Below are 16,178 nucleotides of genomic sequence, written 5' to 3' on the forward strand. Positions count from 1 at the left end.
GTTGGTAACACTTAATGCATAATAAAAGTAGTTTTAATGCATTAATTATGCCTTGTAATGCACCTTGTAATGCATTGTACAATCTCATGAATAATTGTGACCCAGGTTAATAAATTTTAACATTTACCAATTCATTGTTACATTATGCATTTTAAATTATTTACAAAAAGATGTAATGTATTAAAACAAATTTTATTAATTATGATAACGCATTATGCCCTTTAATAACACTTTATAATGCATTATACATTAAAGGCCTTAAAGGGTTAGTTCACCCAGATAGCAAAATTATGTAATTAATAACTTACCCTCATGTTGTTTCAAAACCGTGAGACCTCCGTTTATTTTTGGAACACAGTTTAAGATATTTTAGATTTAGTCCGAGAGGTAGAGAGGTTAATCAGTAGCTAAACTCGAGAGGTTGAAGATCTGAATGTGAGAACTTGTCATATTAATATTTGTATTTGTAAGTTAAAATTTACACTCACAGCTCTGATGTGAAAAGCTGAATCTTTCAATTTGCACACACAGACAATGATCAAAACACCCGTGTTTTGAATTGGAAGTTGTAGATTAATAGTTACAAATGTGTAGAATGACATTCACACAAAGAAAATGACATACACACATGTTTACGACATATTTACTTTTGCACTTTACTTCAGTTTCGCTGCACAACGTCAAGTCGGCACTTACAACCTCTCAGATCTGGAAGTACAAGTTCAAATCCTAGCGCTCTGACTTTTGCTACTCTTTTTGCGGTATTCTGTTGCAAAACTCACTTGTGCACTTGCACTGTGCAAAAGTCAGAGCGCTAGGATTTGAACTTGTACTTCCAGATCTGAGAGGTTGTAAGTGCCGACTTGACGTTGTGCAGCGAAACTGAAGTAAAGTGCAAAAGTAAATATGTCGTAAACATGTGTGTATGTCATTTTCTTTGTGTTAATGTCATTCTACACATTTGTGACTATTAATCTACAACTTCCAATTCAAAACACGGGAGTTTTGATCATTGTCTGTGTGTGCAAATTGAAAGATTCAGCTTTTCACATCAGAGCTGTGAGTGTAAATTTTAACTTACAAATACAAATATTAATATGACAAGTTCTCACAATCAGATCTTCAACCTCTCGAGTTTTGCTACTGATTTACCTTTATAGAGAGGTCTCAGTCCCTCCATTGAAGCTGTGTGTACGGTATACTGTCCATGTCCAGAAAGGTAAGAAAAACATAATCAAAGTAGTCCATGTGACATCAGAGGGTCAGTTAGAATTTTTTGAAGCATCGAAAATACATTTTGGTCCAAAAATAGCAAAAACAATGACTTTATTCAGCATTGTCTTCTCTTCCGTGTCTGTTGTGTGAGAGAGTTCAAAACAAAGCAGTTTTTGATATCCGGTTCGCGAACGAATCATTCAGTTAACCAAATCGAACTGAATCGTTTTAAACGGTTGGCATCTCTAATACGCATTAATCCACAAATGACTTAAGCTGTTAACTTGTTTAATGTTGCTGACACTCTCTCTGAGTTCAAACAAACCAATATCCCGGAGTAATTCATTTACTCAAACAGTGCACTGACTGAACTGCTGTGAAGAGAGAACTGAAGATGAACACCGAGCCGAGCCAGTTGTATTTCTTATAAGTTTTGGCTTGCTATTTTAATTCACACACAAACCTGGTAATCAAACTTTTAACGTGCAGCCAATTTAATCTGCTTTGCTCTTATTGAAAATGTCTGTTTTCAAATGATTATTGCCATCCAATGACGCCCTCCCTGTTCACATCTGGTTAATTACATAATCACATTCAGTTGTCTGGCTTTGCCTCCCTTCGAGGGCTTCATGACACAGCAAGTCTTGGTTGCCATGGTAGCCTTGCAATAGCAGACCCTCCGCAAGAGCTGGCCCAGTTCTCAATGAGCCGTTTCAAACTGTGGCCATTTCCTTTCCTAAACTCCTTTAATATCAACTTTGAATGATGTTTTGAATGCTGAAATTGGACAGTATGACATAGAGATTGTCTTTGGATATCAATTTCTTTTTAATCACCAGTATGCGTTTTATGTGAATTGTGTCTTTTAATGAAAGTTTATAGTGTGTGTTTGCGCAGGCTTTTTAGGAACAATGACATGCAGCAGTAAATTCATCAGCTGATGACCAAGCATTTGTAAAGGCGAGGATGAGCTGGACCCTTGTACAATGCATGTGCGAATATTACAGATGGCCTAAAGTCTGTGCTGATATTCTCAGACTCGAGGCAGGAGACAAGCTCTAATTGGTACAGTGGAACTGAATGACAGGTCTGTATTGTGATGGTGACCTACAGGCTCTGACTGCGCTACTGGAAGGCTAGTCGATCGGCACACAACAGTGGCCCAGTAGGAGGCTGAGACACAGACAGACATGAAGAACCGAGCTAATTGGAGAGGTCTAGACTTTAAGGGGTCATATCACGGAAAATATGATTTTCCTTTCCTGTTTGCTCTTTTAAAATAGGAGTTTGATGTACTATTTAGTAGGGCTGCACGATATTGGGAAAAAATGACATTGCGATATTTTATTTTTCTGCGATATATATTGCGATATGAAATCTAATCAAATTTTTTCTTACAAACAAAAATGGGGTGAGCACACTTACATTCTCATTTTAAATGATTCAAACATCGACACCATCGTGTCAATTGATTAATATGCGCGAGGGAGAGAGAACAAGAAAGCATTCGTGTTGTTTGAAGACGGTGAGCGTGCGCTCCCTCTTTCGCGCGCTCTCTCTCTCGCGCTCTATCTCTCGTGCTCTCCGCGAATCACATTCGTCAAGGGCCGGGGAGCAGCTGGCCCGTACAGTTAATGAATAGGATAACGGATCAACTACGACAGCGGATGTGCGATGTGACTATAGTGGATTCGTACATCGCGATATCGATGCTTAAACGACACATCGTGCAGCCCTACTATTTAGTCTGATTCTCTTTCCAAACCATCCAGTGTCCTGATTGTTCCCTGTTTTGGAAAAGAAACTGAAGAAAAGTGATACAAATTCTTTGAATTAAAAGTAAATGGTTTAAGCCATACAAGGTGTTTATGGTTTTGTTTCTTCAGCTGAACAGATTTAGAGAAATTTAGCATTAAATCACTTGCTATGAGTTCCTAAACAAAAATAACGCTTCCTCTAGTGAAAAAAGTCCATCCCCTTTCTCCTCTCACATCAAAATCCACTGACATATTATTTGTTTTGGACTGTTTTTGCTTGTAAATAGTGTCCATATTTCTCTTCTGATTCAGATGAGATTATCTTTTCAATGGAAAAAAAAGCAACATCTTAATGATCAATTTGTTTATTAGAAGCATGCAGTTTTTCACTTCAAAAGACATTACTTAATGGACTAAAGTCATGTGGATTTCTTTTGGATGCCTTGTGATTTATTTATCAGCTGTTTGGACTCTCATTCCAACGGCACCCATTCACTGCAGAGGATCCATTGTTGAGCAAGGGATGTAATGCTAAATTTCTTTACAATTTTTCCAAATCCGTTACAGGAAAGAACCAAACTCATCTACATCTCTAATGGCCAGTTGTCATTTTTGGGTGATCTATTCCTTTAAGCTTTGACAGTTATAGATAGATTTAAGTGAGTGACTGCTGTATAGACGTGCTGGAGACGATCTGTGAACTCCAGGTTAAGCTCTGTCACATGATACCGCTGCCTCTCTGTGCGCTGTTTGCTGTTTGCCGTTTGCCGTTGGGTTTCCTCATTAGTCTGGGTGCACACATGGGAATGGAAATCAATTAATTAATGCACTCGCAATGATTTATTCATTATGTGGACCCATCATGAGGAATCACCTCACCAGGAAGGAAAGATCATGCTTTGTGGTGAAAGCTGGCCAAATGGTGGAAAAACACCATTCATTCAACCATCATCCTTTGTGCAATTGTGGTAAAGTCAATCTGAATGACTAAAATAGTGAGGAAAAACATAGAGTAGAATATAGAACAGGACTTGATTGTGTCAGTTTGAAATTATTTCAATTATTAAAAGTGGCCGTTATATACCAGATTTAGCCTAAACACGCACATTTATTAAAACAATGCTTAAGCTGTTGGATAGAAACATCTACACCTTTTTCAGTACAAATTTTTCTTATGTGTATGTCTGTCAGATGAAACATATCTCTTAACGAAACTGGATTGTCTTAGTATGCTGTGAAATGTGCTGTGATAAAGGGAGGTGTGGCTCTAGCATTTTTGCGTGGGATGCTTGTTCTCTGGAACGTGTTAGTTGAAGGCAATGCTAAGCGTTGGGACAGGCCGAATGAGTCTGTGCTGACTGGCAGAGCACCTCAGATCTACTTCTGTGGCCCAACTGACATTCATAGAATGCTGGCGGGTCGTTAAGGTCAGAGGTTGCACATGCTTGAGATTACAGCCTTGCTGTATCCTTGTTATTAGGAAAACAAGGCCCACCGCTTCTTGTCTAGCCTTAGTTTAGGTTCATTTAGAGTCTTCTGAAGACTGCGGGCTGCTGCTAAGTATCCCATCGGAGTTGAAATATCCAGCAGATTCCTCAGCCGTCTTTTTTTCCCTCTCTGCTGCATTCTGTGGTTTGGCATTCCCTTGAAAACATTCCATCTATGGGGGTTGGACCGGGAAAGTTTGATCCTTCTAGTAAGGGGAAAAAAAACAAACACGTGGAGGAAAGTGGGAAGGTTGAAGAAAGGCCCTGTTAGCATCTGCTGCACCTTCCAGTGAGAGGAATAAGAATGCTAACTACTATGCAAGCTTACAACTGCCATGAAATAAAAAAAAAAGTTGCGACAAAACTCAGAAATCCGAGACTTACCGTTCTGACAAGAAAAGTCAGAACTTTGAGATATAAACTCAAAATTGCAAGAAAATATAGTGAGATAAAGTAGCAATTCCCTTTACTTTTCTATTCCTTGGATGAAAAAAAAAATCTAATTCACAAATCTAAATTCTCACAATTAAGATTTTTCCTCTTGGAATTCACATCTCGCAATTCTCGCAAATAAAAAAAAAAAACTCAGAAATTTGGAAATTTGTTTTATTCTGTTGCATAAGCGCCTATAGCTAACAGAATACTTGGGGAGAGAGTGTTCATTCTCAAGAAAATATGTACAAAAGCTGTCACTGTGAAGGTATTCATTCAAAAGCTAATAATATAGCGTATAAGTACTAAATTGCACCCTTTAAGGGTAAAGAAGTTTCAAAGGTATGGCTTTTGGAAAGTTACCACCCCAGTTACAGCTTTTCTAAAGCTTTTTTATACAAGTGTATGATGGTTTAGGTGTTCATGTACAGCCAGTTTTATCACAGCAGAGTCTCAACTTACAACTTAGTAGGAATAGTTTCTTATTTTATCGGTCCCCTTTGGCTGTCTTGTCCTGCCCAGCAAGTGTTTTTTTTTTCTCCACTGTGGTCTGTTCTTTTAAGCAGTCCTGAGTCTTTTGCCTGAGGCTGAACGATAGCTCTGAGGCTCTGTCCTCAGGTGATGGACTTGTAACTGTAGTATGTGAGCACAGCTGTCTGTCATGCTGTCAGGACTGTGTGTGTTCTGTGTGGTCAGTCTTGTGTGGGACCCTCGAGCATGGAAAAGGGACAAGTATTTGTCGAAATGCTAGTCAATAATAAAAACGCTTCCTCCAGTGAAAAAAGTACATCCCCTGTTGTCTTTACACTTTAAAATTCCTTGACATTTGTTTTGAACTGTTATGGACTGTTTTTGCTTGTAAAAGGTCCTTGATCTATGCATATATTTCTCTTCAGCAGTCTTGCAGTAATTTAGCCATAAGCAATGGTTTGAAGTTAAAAACTGATGAACTGTTTATTACAAACATGATTTAGTTTCACAAGACGTTAATCGATGGATTGAAGTTGTGTGTATTTTTGTGATGTTTTAATCAGCTGTTTGGACTCTCTCTCTGACGGCACCCATTCACCATTCACTAGCAAGTGATACAATGCAAAATTTCTCAATTTTCTTCATATTTTAATTATTGGGTTATATATCCCTTTAAAAATCCCCAAAATAAAATGTAGTAGTAAAATGTAAGGGGAACTATTGTGATTGAGGGTGGATGTGGTATTTGTCTGTTTGAGCTGAATGTCTGCAGGAAATGTCAATCCCAGTGCCCAGTCTTGAGGGTGGAGTGATAGTGTAGGAGTGGAGATTAGAGACATGGGACAAACCTTTCCACCAAACAGGATGTGTAATGTGGCGTGCCTTTATATTGCCTTTATATTGTTCACTAATGCATGGTGGCCTGGCCTGTTTGTAATCTGTTCTCATGGGCTTGCCCTTTACACCTCTGTCCCCTCTTTTTGCCTGCTTTCCCATCATGCCTCTGACACCTTCTACCTCAGAGCCTGAACCTGCTTGTCAGCCTTCTATGTTAATATGAATGAAATGATCAGACTGAAGATCTAAAATGTGTTAGATCCCTGCTTTGTCTTGTCAGAGGTTTTATTCCCCTTCATTTTGAGTTAAAGGCTGGATGAAACTTCATATTGATTTCTGTGTGCCATGTCTTGCTCTTTAGAAGGGAATTCACAAGTACTGCAAAAATCTGCTCTCTTTCTGAATCATGTTTCATATTGTCCTTCAAGACGCGAAGATAAGTTTTAAACGTCTGTTTGGAAAATTATTTTACAATTTTAATATAAATATAAATGTAATTTAATGTTTTTTTTTTTCTACAATTCTTCATCCTCCTGCTACTTCTGTTTTGAGTTAAAAGCCTGTCAAGGGACATGACAAAATATATTTCATTCATTATAAATGTGAATATAAAAATACTTTGAAAAAGAGTCATTAGGAAAGTTAGTACTCTGTACATATGCAAGTACATTTTATTTATTTATGTAGAAGGAAATGGTCTTGCTGAGGGAGGTGAGAGTGCTAGTGAATCTCAGAAAACCATCAAACCACACATATGCAAAGTTTAACTTATTAAAGCGATAGTTCACCCAAAAATGAAAGTTTGCGGTTAATTAACTCCAAGATTTTTTTTTTCTTGAGTAGAACAGTAAAGAAGATATATTGTTATAATGAAGTGTTATAATGTGTTAACTGTGGTTACAATTATTCATGTGACCGTACAATGCATTATGAGGTGCATTATAAAGTGAAATTAATGCGTGAAAACGACATTTATAATGCATTATACACAAAGGCTTTAAGCAAAGTGTTACCGAAGATTTGTCGCTGAAACTGTTGGTCGTTGTTGATTAAAAAAATGCAAGTCAGCGGCTTCCCATTTTTGATAATAAAAAGCATATCAAGAAAAACAAAATGAATACACGTGGCTCTTGAAAATATATTGAGGTCTTATAAAGCAAAAACTGAACATTATTTACAAAATTATTAGCTGTAATCCCTAGTCTCAGGCAACCATGAAATATATATTTTTTTCTGCTAACTTTCCATTTTTTGATCATAGACGTGAAAATGCACTATCCAAATGTAAATGGCTGTAATTCATGAATGCTTTGGAATATAGTTTGTCTGTTTTTAAAGTAGACAATCAGCAGATTATTGCTGAAATTTAATTTCATAAAAAATATTAAATATTAATAGAAGTTTTAGTTTACTGTGAAGAAAATATAATGTATTAAGAAATATTTTATATAAAACAAATATTTGTATTAAATATTTTGGAGTTCATAAAATTAAAGCCATATTTCTAACTAAGTTATGTTCCAAATTTGAAGTTGAAATCACAAAAATTGTGGTTCCTGTGGCATTTTGTTTAGGCACTATACCAAAAAAAAAACAAAAACAACTTGTGACACCCGAATGCAACAGATTTTTTAAAAAGTATTTTACTGTTGCAAACTAATTTCTTCCACTGAATAAAAAAAAAAAAGTTTAATTGCGACTTTTTATTTTGCAATTCTGACTTTTTTTTCACAATTCTATTTTCAATTGCGAGTTATAAGGTCCAATTCTGAGTGGAAATTGCAATTGTGTGTTTTAAAAAGTAAGAATTGCAAAATAAAATGTCGTAATTGGCTTAAATTTTTTTTTATTCAGTGGCGGAAACGGGCTTCCATAAAAATATGGAAAATTTAAAATATTTAAAAATTTATTTTAAACATTTTTAACTGTTTATTGAATTACTTATAAATATTATTTATTAATTTTCTATTAAACCTTAAAAATTAAAACCTTTTAATTTTCACATCTTTTAATTATTGTGTCCATATATACATTTTGTATAAATATTGTTTATTCATTTGTTAATTTAATTTAATTTATAAATTTTATTTATAAATATTTTTTCATTTACAAAAATAAATTCAAATATTTACATTTACAAATATTATGTGACAATTATAAAAAGCCAGTACTATAACCTTAAATATTTAGATTTTGTTATATTTATAAATATTATTTATTCATTTTAATTTATACTTTGTATTCATTTAGATATTTATTAATTTAAATGTACAAATAGTTGAAAAATGTGATGCATAAAAAGCCAATACTGTGTCCATATATATATATATATATAACTACTCTTGAACATTTTATTTAATAATTCGTAAACGTTATTTCAGTTCAAATAATTTTAATTTAAGAACATGACTGCATAAATAAATAAATGCATTATATCGTTTTCATTGTTTCAACCCCTCTCCCATTTGTCTCTTTCTCTCACTCTTTTCCGAACACACACACACACACACACACACACACACACACACACACACACACACACACACACACACACACACACACACACACACACACACACACACACACACACACACACACACACACACACACACACACACACACACACAGCAGCCAGAGGAGACTAATGAATAATGTAGAGTCCTGTCTCTGTGGTGCCATTAGAAACTGTTGAGAATATAAAGTCAGTATTTATAGACTAACACGGCGATCAGTGTCTCTTTCTGAATATGTGTATGTATAATTCAAAACCTTTTACTGTAGACCATATATCACTTTTTTTTATCAGAATATTACTTTGTGTTGCATGAGGTGTAAGGTGTGTCTGAAGTGCCTGTTTTGTGACACAGAGTAAAAAGGAAGTGACGGTACCTTCTGTTTCATGTCATAAGTTCATGAAGTTTGCTGTATTCATGAGTAAATCAGGCTAAAACATGCACAAAAATATGAAATACTACATCATTGACAACATTGTCATTGTACATGCCTAAATTGATCCACTCTCTGTCTTGTTACACCTGAGTGCATATATTTGGCAGTAACGCTTTCCTGCCGTGTAAGGGAAAAGGGTGCTTGTAACCATGGTGATGCCTGCAGACATATTCATGACTATTCTTAAATTCATGCCCTCTGGCCTTCCTGATCACCTCCTTTTACCTTCTCCTTGTTCCAGCGTTGCTCTTCTAACTGCTTTTTCGGATAGCATGAATCCTTCTCCTCTGGGACTTGTTGTTCAGTGTGGTTGGAGAACGTGGCCTGTATTTACCCTGGGGTCCCTCTCTAGAGAGCTGCTCTAGGTGGATGTAATGGCCATCTGTCTTTAGAGCTCTAAAAAGCACTCAAACCCCCAGAGATTTAATGTCCTGAGTAGATTCGTACAGCTGAGAAAATTGAACAAATGTCTGGAGAAGTCACACAAGGTTTTAGAGAAGTATTCATTTTGTGTGTGGATGAGAGTATAGCCTGTCATTATCTGTCTGTAGCATTCATTCATTCATTCATTCATTCATTCGTTCATTCTTATTTTTGTTTTCATTTGTTTTTAGTTTATTTTAGTTATTTTATTAAAGTTCGTTCATTCATTCATTTATTATTTACTGATTTATTTATATTTGTTTTATTAGTGTCTTTTGTTTAGGTTTTATTTATTTATTTATTTTCTTTGTTTCTGTTCTTATTTGTTTTCATTCATTCATTGATGGTTGTTTTATTAGTGTTAAATGCATTTATTTATTTTCTGTTGTTTTATTTGTTTAGGTTTTATGTATTTTCTTCATTCTTTCTGTCTTTCCTTATTTATGTATTCATTCATTTATTTCTTTTCATTCTTATATTCTTATTTTTGTACTTATGTTTTTGTCATTTGTTATTAGTTTATTTTGTTATTGTGTTATTTAATTTGTGTTTCATTCATTTATATTTGCCTTTATTTTGTTTATTTGTTTAGGTTTTATTGTCTTTCTTTCTTATATCGATATTTTTATTTTATTTATGTTTTTATTTATTCATATCTGTTTTTTTATGTTTTTGTATTTTTGTATTTTTTTTATATTTAACTTAAATTCAAACCTTAAAAAATATATACATTTTTTTAAAAGTAATTAAACTGACAGACTTAATATATTTTTTTTAAATGTGAGTTTATTCTTATATATTATATCAGATTAAAATAGCTGGATAAAGCCAGAATTTTTTTATTCCTAGTTTGTTGCAAGCGACCGTTATTTACATAAGCTTTATCTCTTATGCATTTGTTTTATCTGTAGCATTTCCAGATGACCATCCAGGCCCTCCAGGATGAGCTGCGGATCCAGAGAGATCTGAACCAGCTGTTCCAGCAGGACCCCAGCGTTCATCCCGGCGAGCCCCTGACCGCCGAGCTGACCGAGGAGAACTTCCAGCGGCTGCACAGTGAGCATGAGCGACAGGCCAAGGAACTGTTCCTCCTGAGGAGGACTCTTGAGGAGATGGAGCTGCGCATTGACACGCAGAAACAGACTCTCTGCGCTCGAGACGAATCCATCAAGAAGCTCCTGGAGATGTTGCAGAGCAAAGGGCTGTCGGCCAAGGCCAGCGAGGAGGACCACGAGCGGACACGGAGGCTGGCTGATGCTGAGATGCATATCCATCACCTGGAAAGCCTTTTGGAGCAGAGAGAGAAGGAAATGGTCTTGCTGAGGGAGGTGAGAGTGCTAGTGAATCTCAGAAAACCATCAAACCACACATATGCAAAGTTTAACTTATTAAAGCGATAGTTCACCCAAAAATGAAAGTTTGCGGTTAATTAACTCCAAGATTTTTTTTTCTTGAGTAGAACAGTAAAGAAGATATATTGTTATAATGAAGTGTTATAATGTGTTAACTGTGGTTACAATTATTCATGTGACCGTACAATGCATTATGAGGTGCATTATAAAGTGTAATTAATGCGTGAAAACGACATTTATAATGCATTATACACAAAGGCTTTAAGCAAAGTGTTACCGAAGATTTGTCGCTGAAACTGTTGGTCGTTGTTGATTAAAAAAATGCAAGTCAGCGGCTTCCCATTTTTGATAATAAAAAGCATATCAAGAAAAACAAAATGAATACACGTGGCTCTTGAAAATATATTGAGGTCTTATAAAGCAAAAACTGAACATTATTTACAAAATTATTAGCTGTAATCCCTAGTCTCAGGCAACCATGAAATATATATTTTTTTCTGCTAACTTTCCATTTTTTGATCATAGACGTGAAAATGCACTATCCAAATGTAAATGGCTGTAATTCATGAATGCTTTGGAATATAGTTTGTCTGTTTTTAAAGTAGACAATCAGCAGATTATTGCTGAAATTTAATTTCATAAAAAATATTAAATATTAATAGAAGTTTTAGTTTACTGTGAAGAAAATATAATGTATTAAGAAATATTTTATATAAAACAAATATTTGTATTAAATATTTTGGAGTTCATAAAATTAAAGCCATATTTCTAACTAAGTTATGTTCCAAATTTGAAGTTGAAATCACAAAAATTGTGGTTCCTGTGGCATTTTGTTTAGGCACTATACCAAAAAAAAAACAAAAACAACTTGTGACACCCGAATGCAACAGATTTTTTAAAAAGTATTTTACTGTTGCAAACTAATTTCTTCCACTGAATAAAAAAAAAAAAGTTTAATTGCGACTTTTTATTTTGCAATTCTGACTTTTTTTTCACAATTCTATTTTCAATTGCGAGTTATAAGGTCCAATTCTGAGTGGAAATTGCAATTGTGTGTTTTAAAAAGTAAGAATTGCAAAATAAAATGTCGTAATTGGCTTAAATTTTTTTTTATTCAGTGGCGGAAACGGGCTTCCATAAAAATACACACATTTCTGTCACAATATTACTACTGTCACAAATATGGACTCTTGAGACTCAGGCCTTTTCAACAATATGTGTTTCGTCAAGATTAGAATAAGTTTTGAAAATAAAATATATAAACACTTGACACTGCCCACTAGAAGGAAGAGCCAGCAAAAATAATTTAAAGTACCATTTCCATGGTACCGCAATTTCCTAGTTCAAAACCGCTTTCATAGGATGAATTTAGAATTTTACAAAAAAATCGCTGACAGTCAAAAAAATTTAAAAGTGTATACAAATCTACTATTCACTGGCATTAAATATCAACTTGGCAGTTAAATGACTGTTGTGGACTGAATGACAGAACCAAACAGTTGCTCAGGGAATGCTGCTGACAGCACATGGTCATTTATCCAGAGATGATTCGCAGTGAAATGTTTTTGCTAAGACTCCCAATTATGGTGATGATGAATCAAGAGCTCTAGATTAGTCATTTTAAACTGCTCCGGACGAGCAAGCTTACCGAGAGAGAGAGAGAGAGAAGGGAAACCTGTTACAAATTGAAGGCATTGAACATTTGTTGCTATAGAAACGGGAGAGACTGAAAAGAACATTGATGAAAGGAGACACAGATGTTGCGGACTGCAAAAACTGTTAATGTGGCAGGAGACACATTTATCACATTAAGTTTAGGAGTTGATCTCAAGGAGTGAAGCTGACTGAAGTTTATTCAAGTTCAACTGAAATCCCCAGTCAGTTTTGTTACATAATAGAGTTTAGTTTGTAATACTTAACCTGCAAGAGAATTAGCTTCCCTTGTGAATTTCTAATAGGCTTTTAGTGTAGCGGTTTTTGATTTATAAGAAAGATGAGACATTCATGTTTTGTTGACAGAAATATGGTCATACCTCAGATGTTGCAAGTTGCAAATCAGTTGGACCCATGGATGTGGTATGAGTTAATGTCCTTGATGAATCAAGCAACCATTTAATGCTTATATGCAGTTTGTATCCCTTAATTTTTATTAGAATAAGATGCAATGCTGTCAGGAGGCTGTTATGCAGTTTTCAAAGGAGTTCTGTCTGGCATTCCCTCTTTGTATTTTTGTCAGGCATCTTCTGAGACAGCCAGTAGTCAATAGCAGGACTTTAGCGGGGGTGACATCTAGTGACCAGTTAATAAAATGGCACAACCAGCTCCATTGCAAACACAGTTTATCACATTTTCTCAACTGGTTGCTAGAGACGATATGCAGGACTTTGAAAGGAATTGATAAAAAGAGCGTACAATACTACACTCCTGTTGGTAGGGACGGGAAGACCTTTTTTATTTTATTTTTTACTTATTTACAACCCTCTGTCTGTCAAATAATTTATTGTTTTTAAATAATATTTTATAGTCTATTACAGTAATTCAGTAAAACAGAAGTATTATTAGAATTTCAGGATGATTTTCAGAATGAACGTTCGCAGCGTTATAGTACATGGTGCTGTAGTCTCAGTGAGTTTAATGCCACTAAATGATGTGGTGCATGATGGAGCATTACAGGTGAAGTCTGGGATAAACTAATGATTTGGACTGAGATCAGAAGAGCATTTTAGGTTATTTATTGGGGCCTCCAGTTGGACTTCAAAGAACACGGGGAAATAAACTAATAGCCCTTCTTTAATCTGGTGATTTAAAATTCTTTCTTTGCCAACAACATACTGGAACTGTTAGTAAAAATGGCCATGTCATGGAAAACTGTAATTTCCCCCTCTTTCCTTCTTTTAAAAGCATTTGGTGCATTAAATAGACATACTGTAATATTCACACTGCGAACCTACCTCCCAAAACCACCCAGATATTTCAGTGCCTCTTCTGTTTTCGGCAACTCTTAAAGGTGCAGTGGGAAAACAGCCCTAAATCACATGTTTCTAAGTAAACTTAACACAAACCTTGTATTTTCCATGAGCATTTTTGATTTCTGTAGTGTCATAACGTCCTGGGAACAGATAGTAATATTGTAGCTCTGTTAGATGTGATTGTGAATGTTATACAACAGCGTCTCTCAACGGTTACATTCCCTGAAGCACTGAAGCTCTGCTTTCCATATGTTTCCCATGACTCCACACGTGTAGATGCATGGCTGTTTTTCCATGCTTGTCTGTGTGCATTCATGTCTGATGGCTTTGGTGTTTGAATGATGATTCTGAGGTCTTTGATTTCCCGGAGGGTGCAGGCTGGCTGCATCTCTTTGTGTTTGGTGGACGTTGCATGCACTCTATTTGTCAGCTGCTCGGTACATTATCTTTTTCATAAGGCACTCAGTCATGCATAAACACTCAAACCAGAGGACTGAAAGTGTCTCTTCTGCTTCAGATACAGTGATCTGAGTGTGCTGAGTTTATATTCTGGCTGCGTAAATCAGAAGTCTGGGTTATTTTATTATCAGCATTTGAGCTGGACATAATGTGGAGTGGTATGGATCCACATCAACTGATGGCTGCCGGTAGAGGAAGCTGTTATTATCCTGTGGTTTCACCTCACGATCCTCGTCTCATGTTTTCTCCACAGGATCTCCACCGACGATTTGAGGGAGCTCCGGAATCTGCCAAAACCAAGGCACTGCAGACTGTCATCGAGATGAAGGCAAGTGTGTGTGTGTGTGTGTATGTGTGTGTGTGTGTGTGTGTGTGTGCTTGTGTTTGTTCTAAGTAAATCAAAAACTGTGTCCTTTCTAAGTAGGACATGTTGCTTTAAAAATAATGTTAACCAAAATACAACATATTCCTGAAACGTTCATATTGGGTCAGTTTTATAATTGTACACTTTAGTAAGATTTTTTTTCTCCCCCAAATAAATGTATGCTTTTATTTTTCAAGGACTCTGATCGAAAGTGACAGTAAAGACATAATATTACATACGATTTCTGTTTCAGATAAATCCTGTTCTTTTGAACTTTGTTCATCAAAGATTCATGAAAAAAATATTAAGCAGCACAGCTGTTTTCAGCACTGATAATAAAAATAAATGTTTCTTGAGCAGATAAGCACTATATTAAGAATGACTTCTGATCATGTGACAGAAGACTTGAGCAATGAGGCTTAAAATTCAACTTTAACATCAAAGGAAATGATAATTTTTTAAAAAATGTATTAAAATAGAAAACAGTTACTTTCAAGTGTTCACAATATTATTATTATTATTATTATTATTAGTATTATTTTTTTCTGTATTTTGATAAAAAAAATGCAGCCTTGGAGAGCATAAGAGACTTCTCTCATAGACATAAAAAAAATCTAACCCACTCAACTTTTGACAGTGTAACAGTGTATTTGTCCTCTGTATTTTTTGCAAGTAAAAAATATTTGAAAATGGTATTTTAAAATGTTTTGTATAGCAGAGACTCGAAGGTATCTATAGTATGTCTGCACAATATAATTTATCAACATTATTTTAATTTACTGGTATCTGCTAATATTGATTCATTATTAATGCAAACTGATTTCCCATATTTTTACATATTAGATTACCTTTGCTCATAAAGGTTGCCTAATGCTCACTTAAGGTTTAATTGTAAAAAAACATTTAGAATTAAATTGTAGTTAAATGCAGCAAATGTCTCAAAATGAACATCCATTTTTTTCTTACTGTGCATTATAAACTAGTGGTGCCCAACTAGTGTGGCATTTCAAATAAGATTGATTTTAGTGTGTTTTTAAGCCATTTATAGGTTATAGACCGCAACATGAAAGTAGTTATTATATACATGTTTCAAACCAAAATGTAAAAACCCTTCTGTATAAAAAATAGATAAGACACTCCATTCCTCTGCTTTGTCTGTTTCCTCCTCAAACGTCTCTGTGATCTCTGCAGGACTCTAAGATCAGCTCTCTGGAGCGCAGTCTGAGGGACCTGGAGGACGAGATACAGATGCTCAAGTCAAACGGGGCTCTCAGCACAGAGGAGAGGGAGGAGGAGATGAAACAGATGGAGGTCTACCGCAGTCACTCCAAGTTCATGAAGAACAAGGTAGAACCTGCGGCTCATGGAACTACAACTGGTGCTTTTTTTTTGTAGAGATTTGTTGTTTTTGACTCTTTGTTAGGGTTGAGTATTACCAGGCATTATGGTGTTGTTAATATTTA

General features: G+C 35.3%; 1 protein-coding gene across 8 annotated transcripts in view; it reads left to right on the plus strand.

Moving 5' to 3' along the window:
- Positions 1-16,178, plus strand: part of erc1b (ELKS/RAB6-interacting/CAST family member 1b) — a 203,923-nt gene that overhangs the window by 21,259 nt on the left and 166,486 nt on the right. For all 8 annotated transcript variants that reach the window (XM_059510812.1, XM_059510805.1, XM_059510806.1 and 5 more), the window contains exons 3-5: positions 10,483-10,899; positions 14,605-14,679; positions 15,907-16,062. In XM_059510812.1, the coding sequence (XP_059366795.1) occupies positions 10,483-10,899; positions 14,605-14,679; positions 15,907-16,062 (648 nt within the window). The remainder of the gene's footprint in view (positions 1-10,482; positions 10,900-14,604; positions 14,680-15,906; positions 16,063-16,178) is intronic.

The sequence above is a fragment of the Carassius carassius genome, chromosome 26, assembly GCF_963082965.1.
Source record: "Carassius carassius chromosome 26, fCarCar2.1, whole genome shotgun sequence".
Taxonomy (NCBI): domain Eukaryota; kingdom Metazoa; phylum Chordata; class Actinopteri; order Cypriniformes; family Cyprinidae; genus Carassius; species Carassius carassius.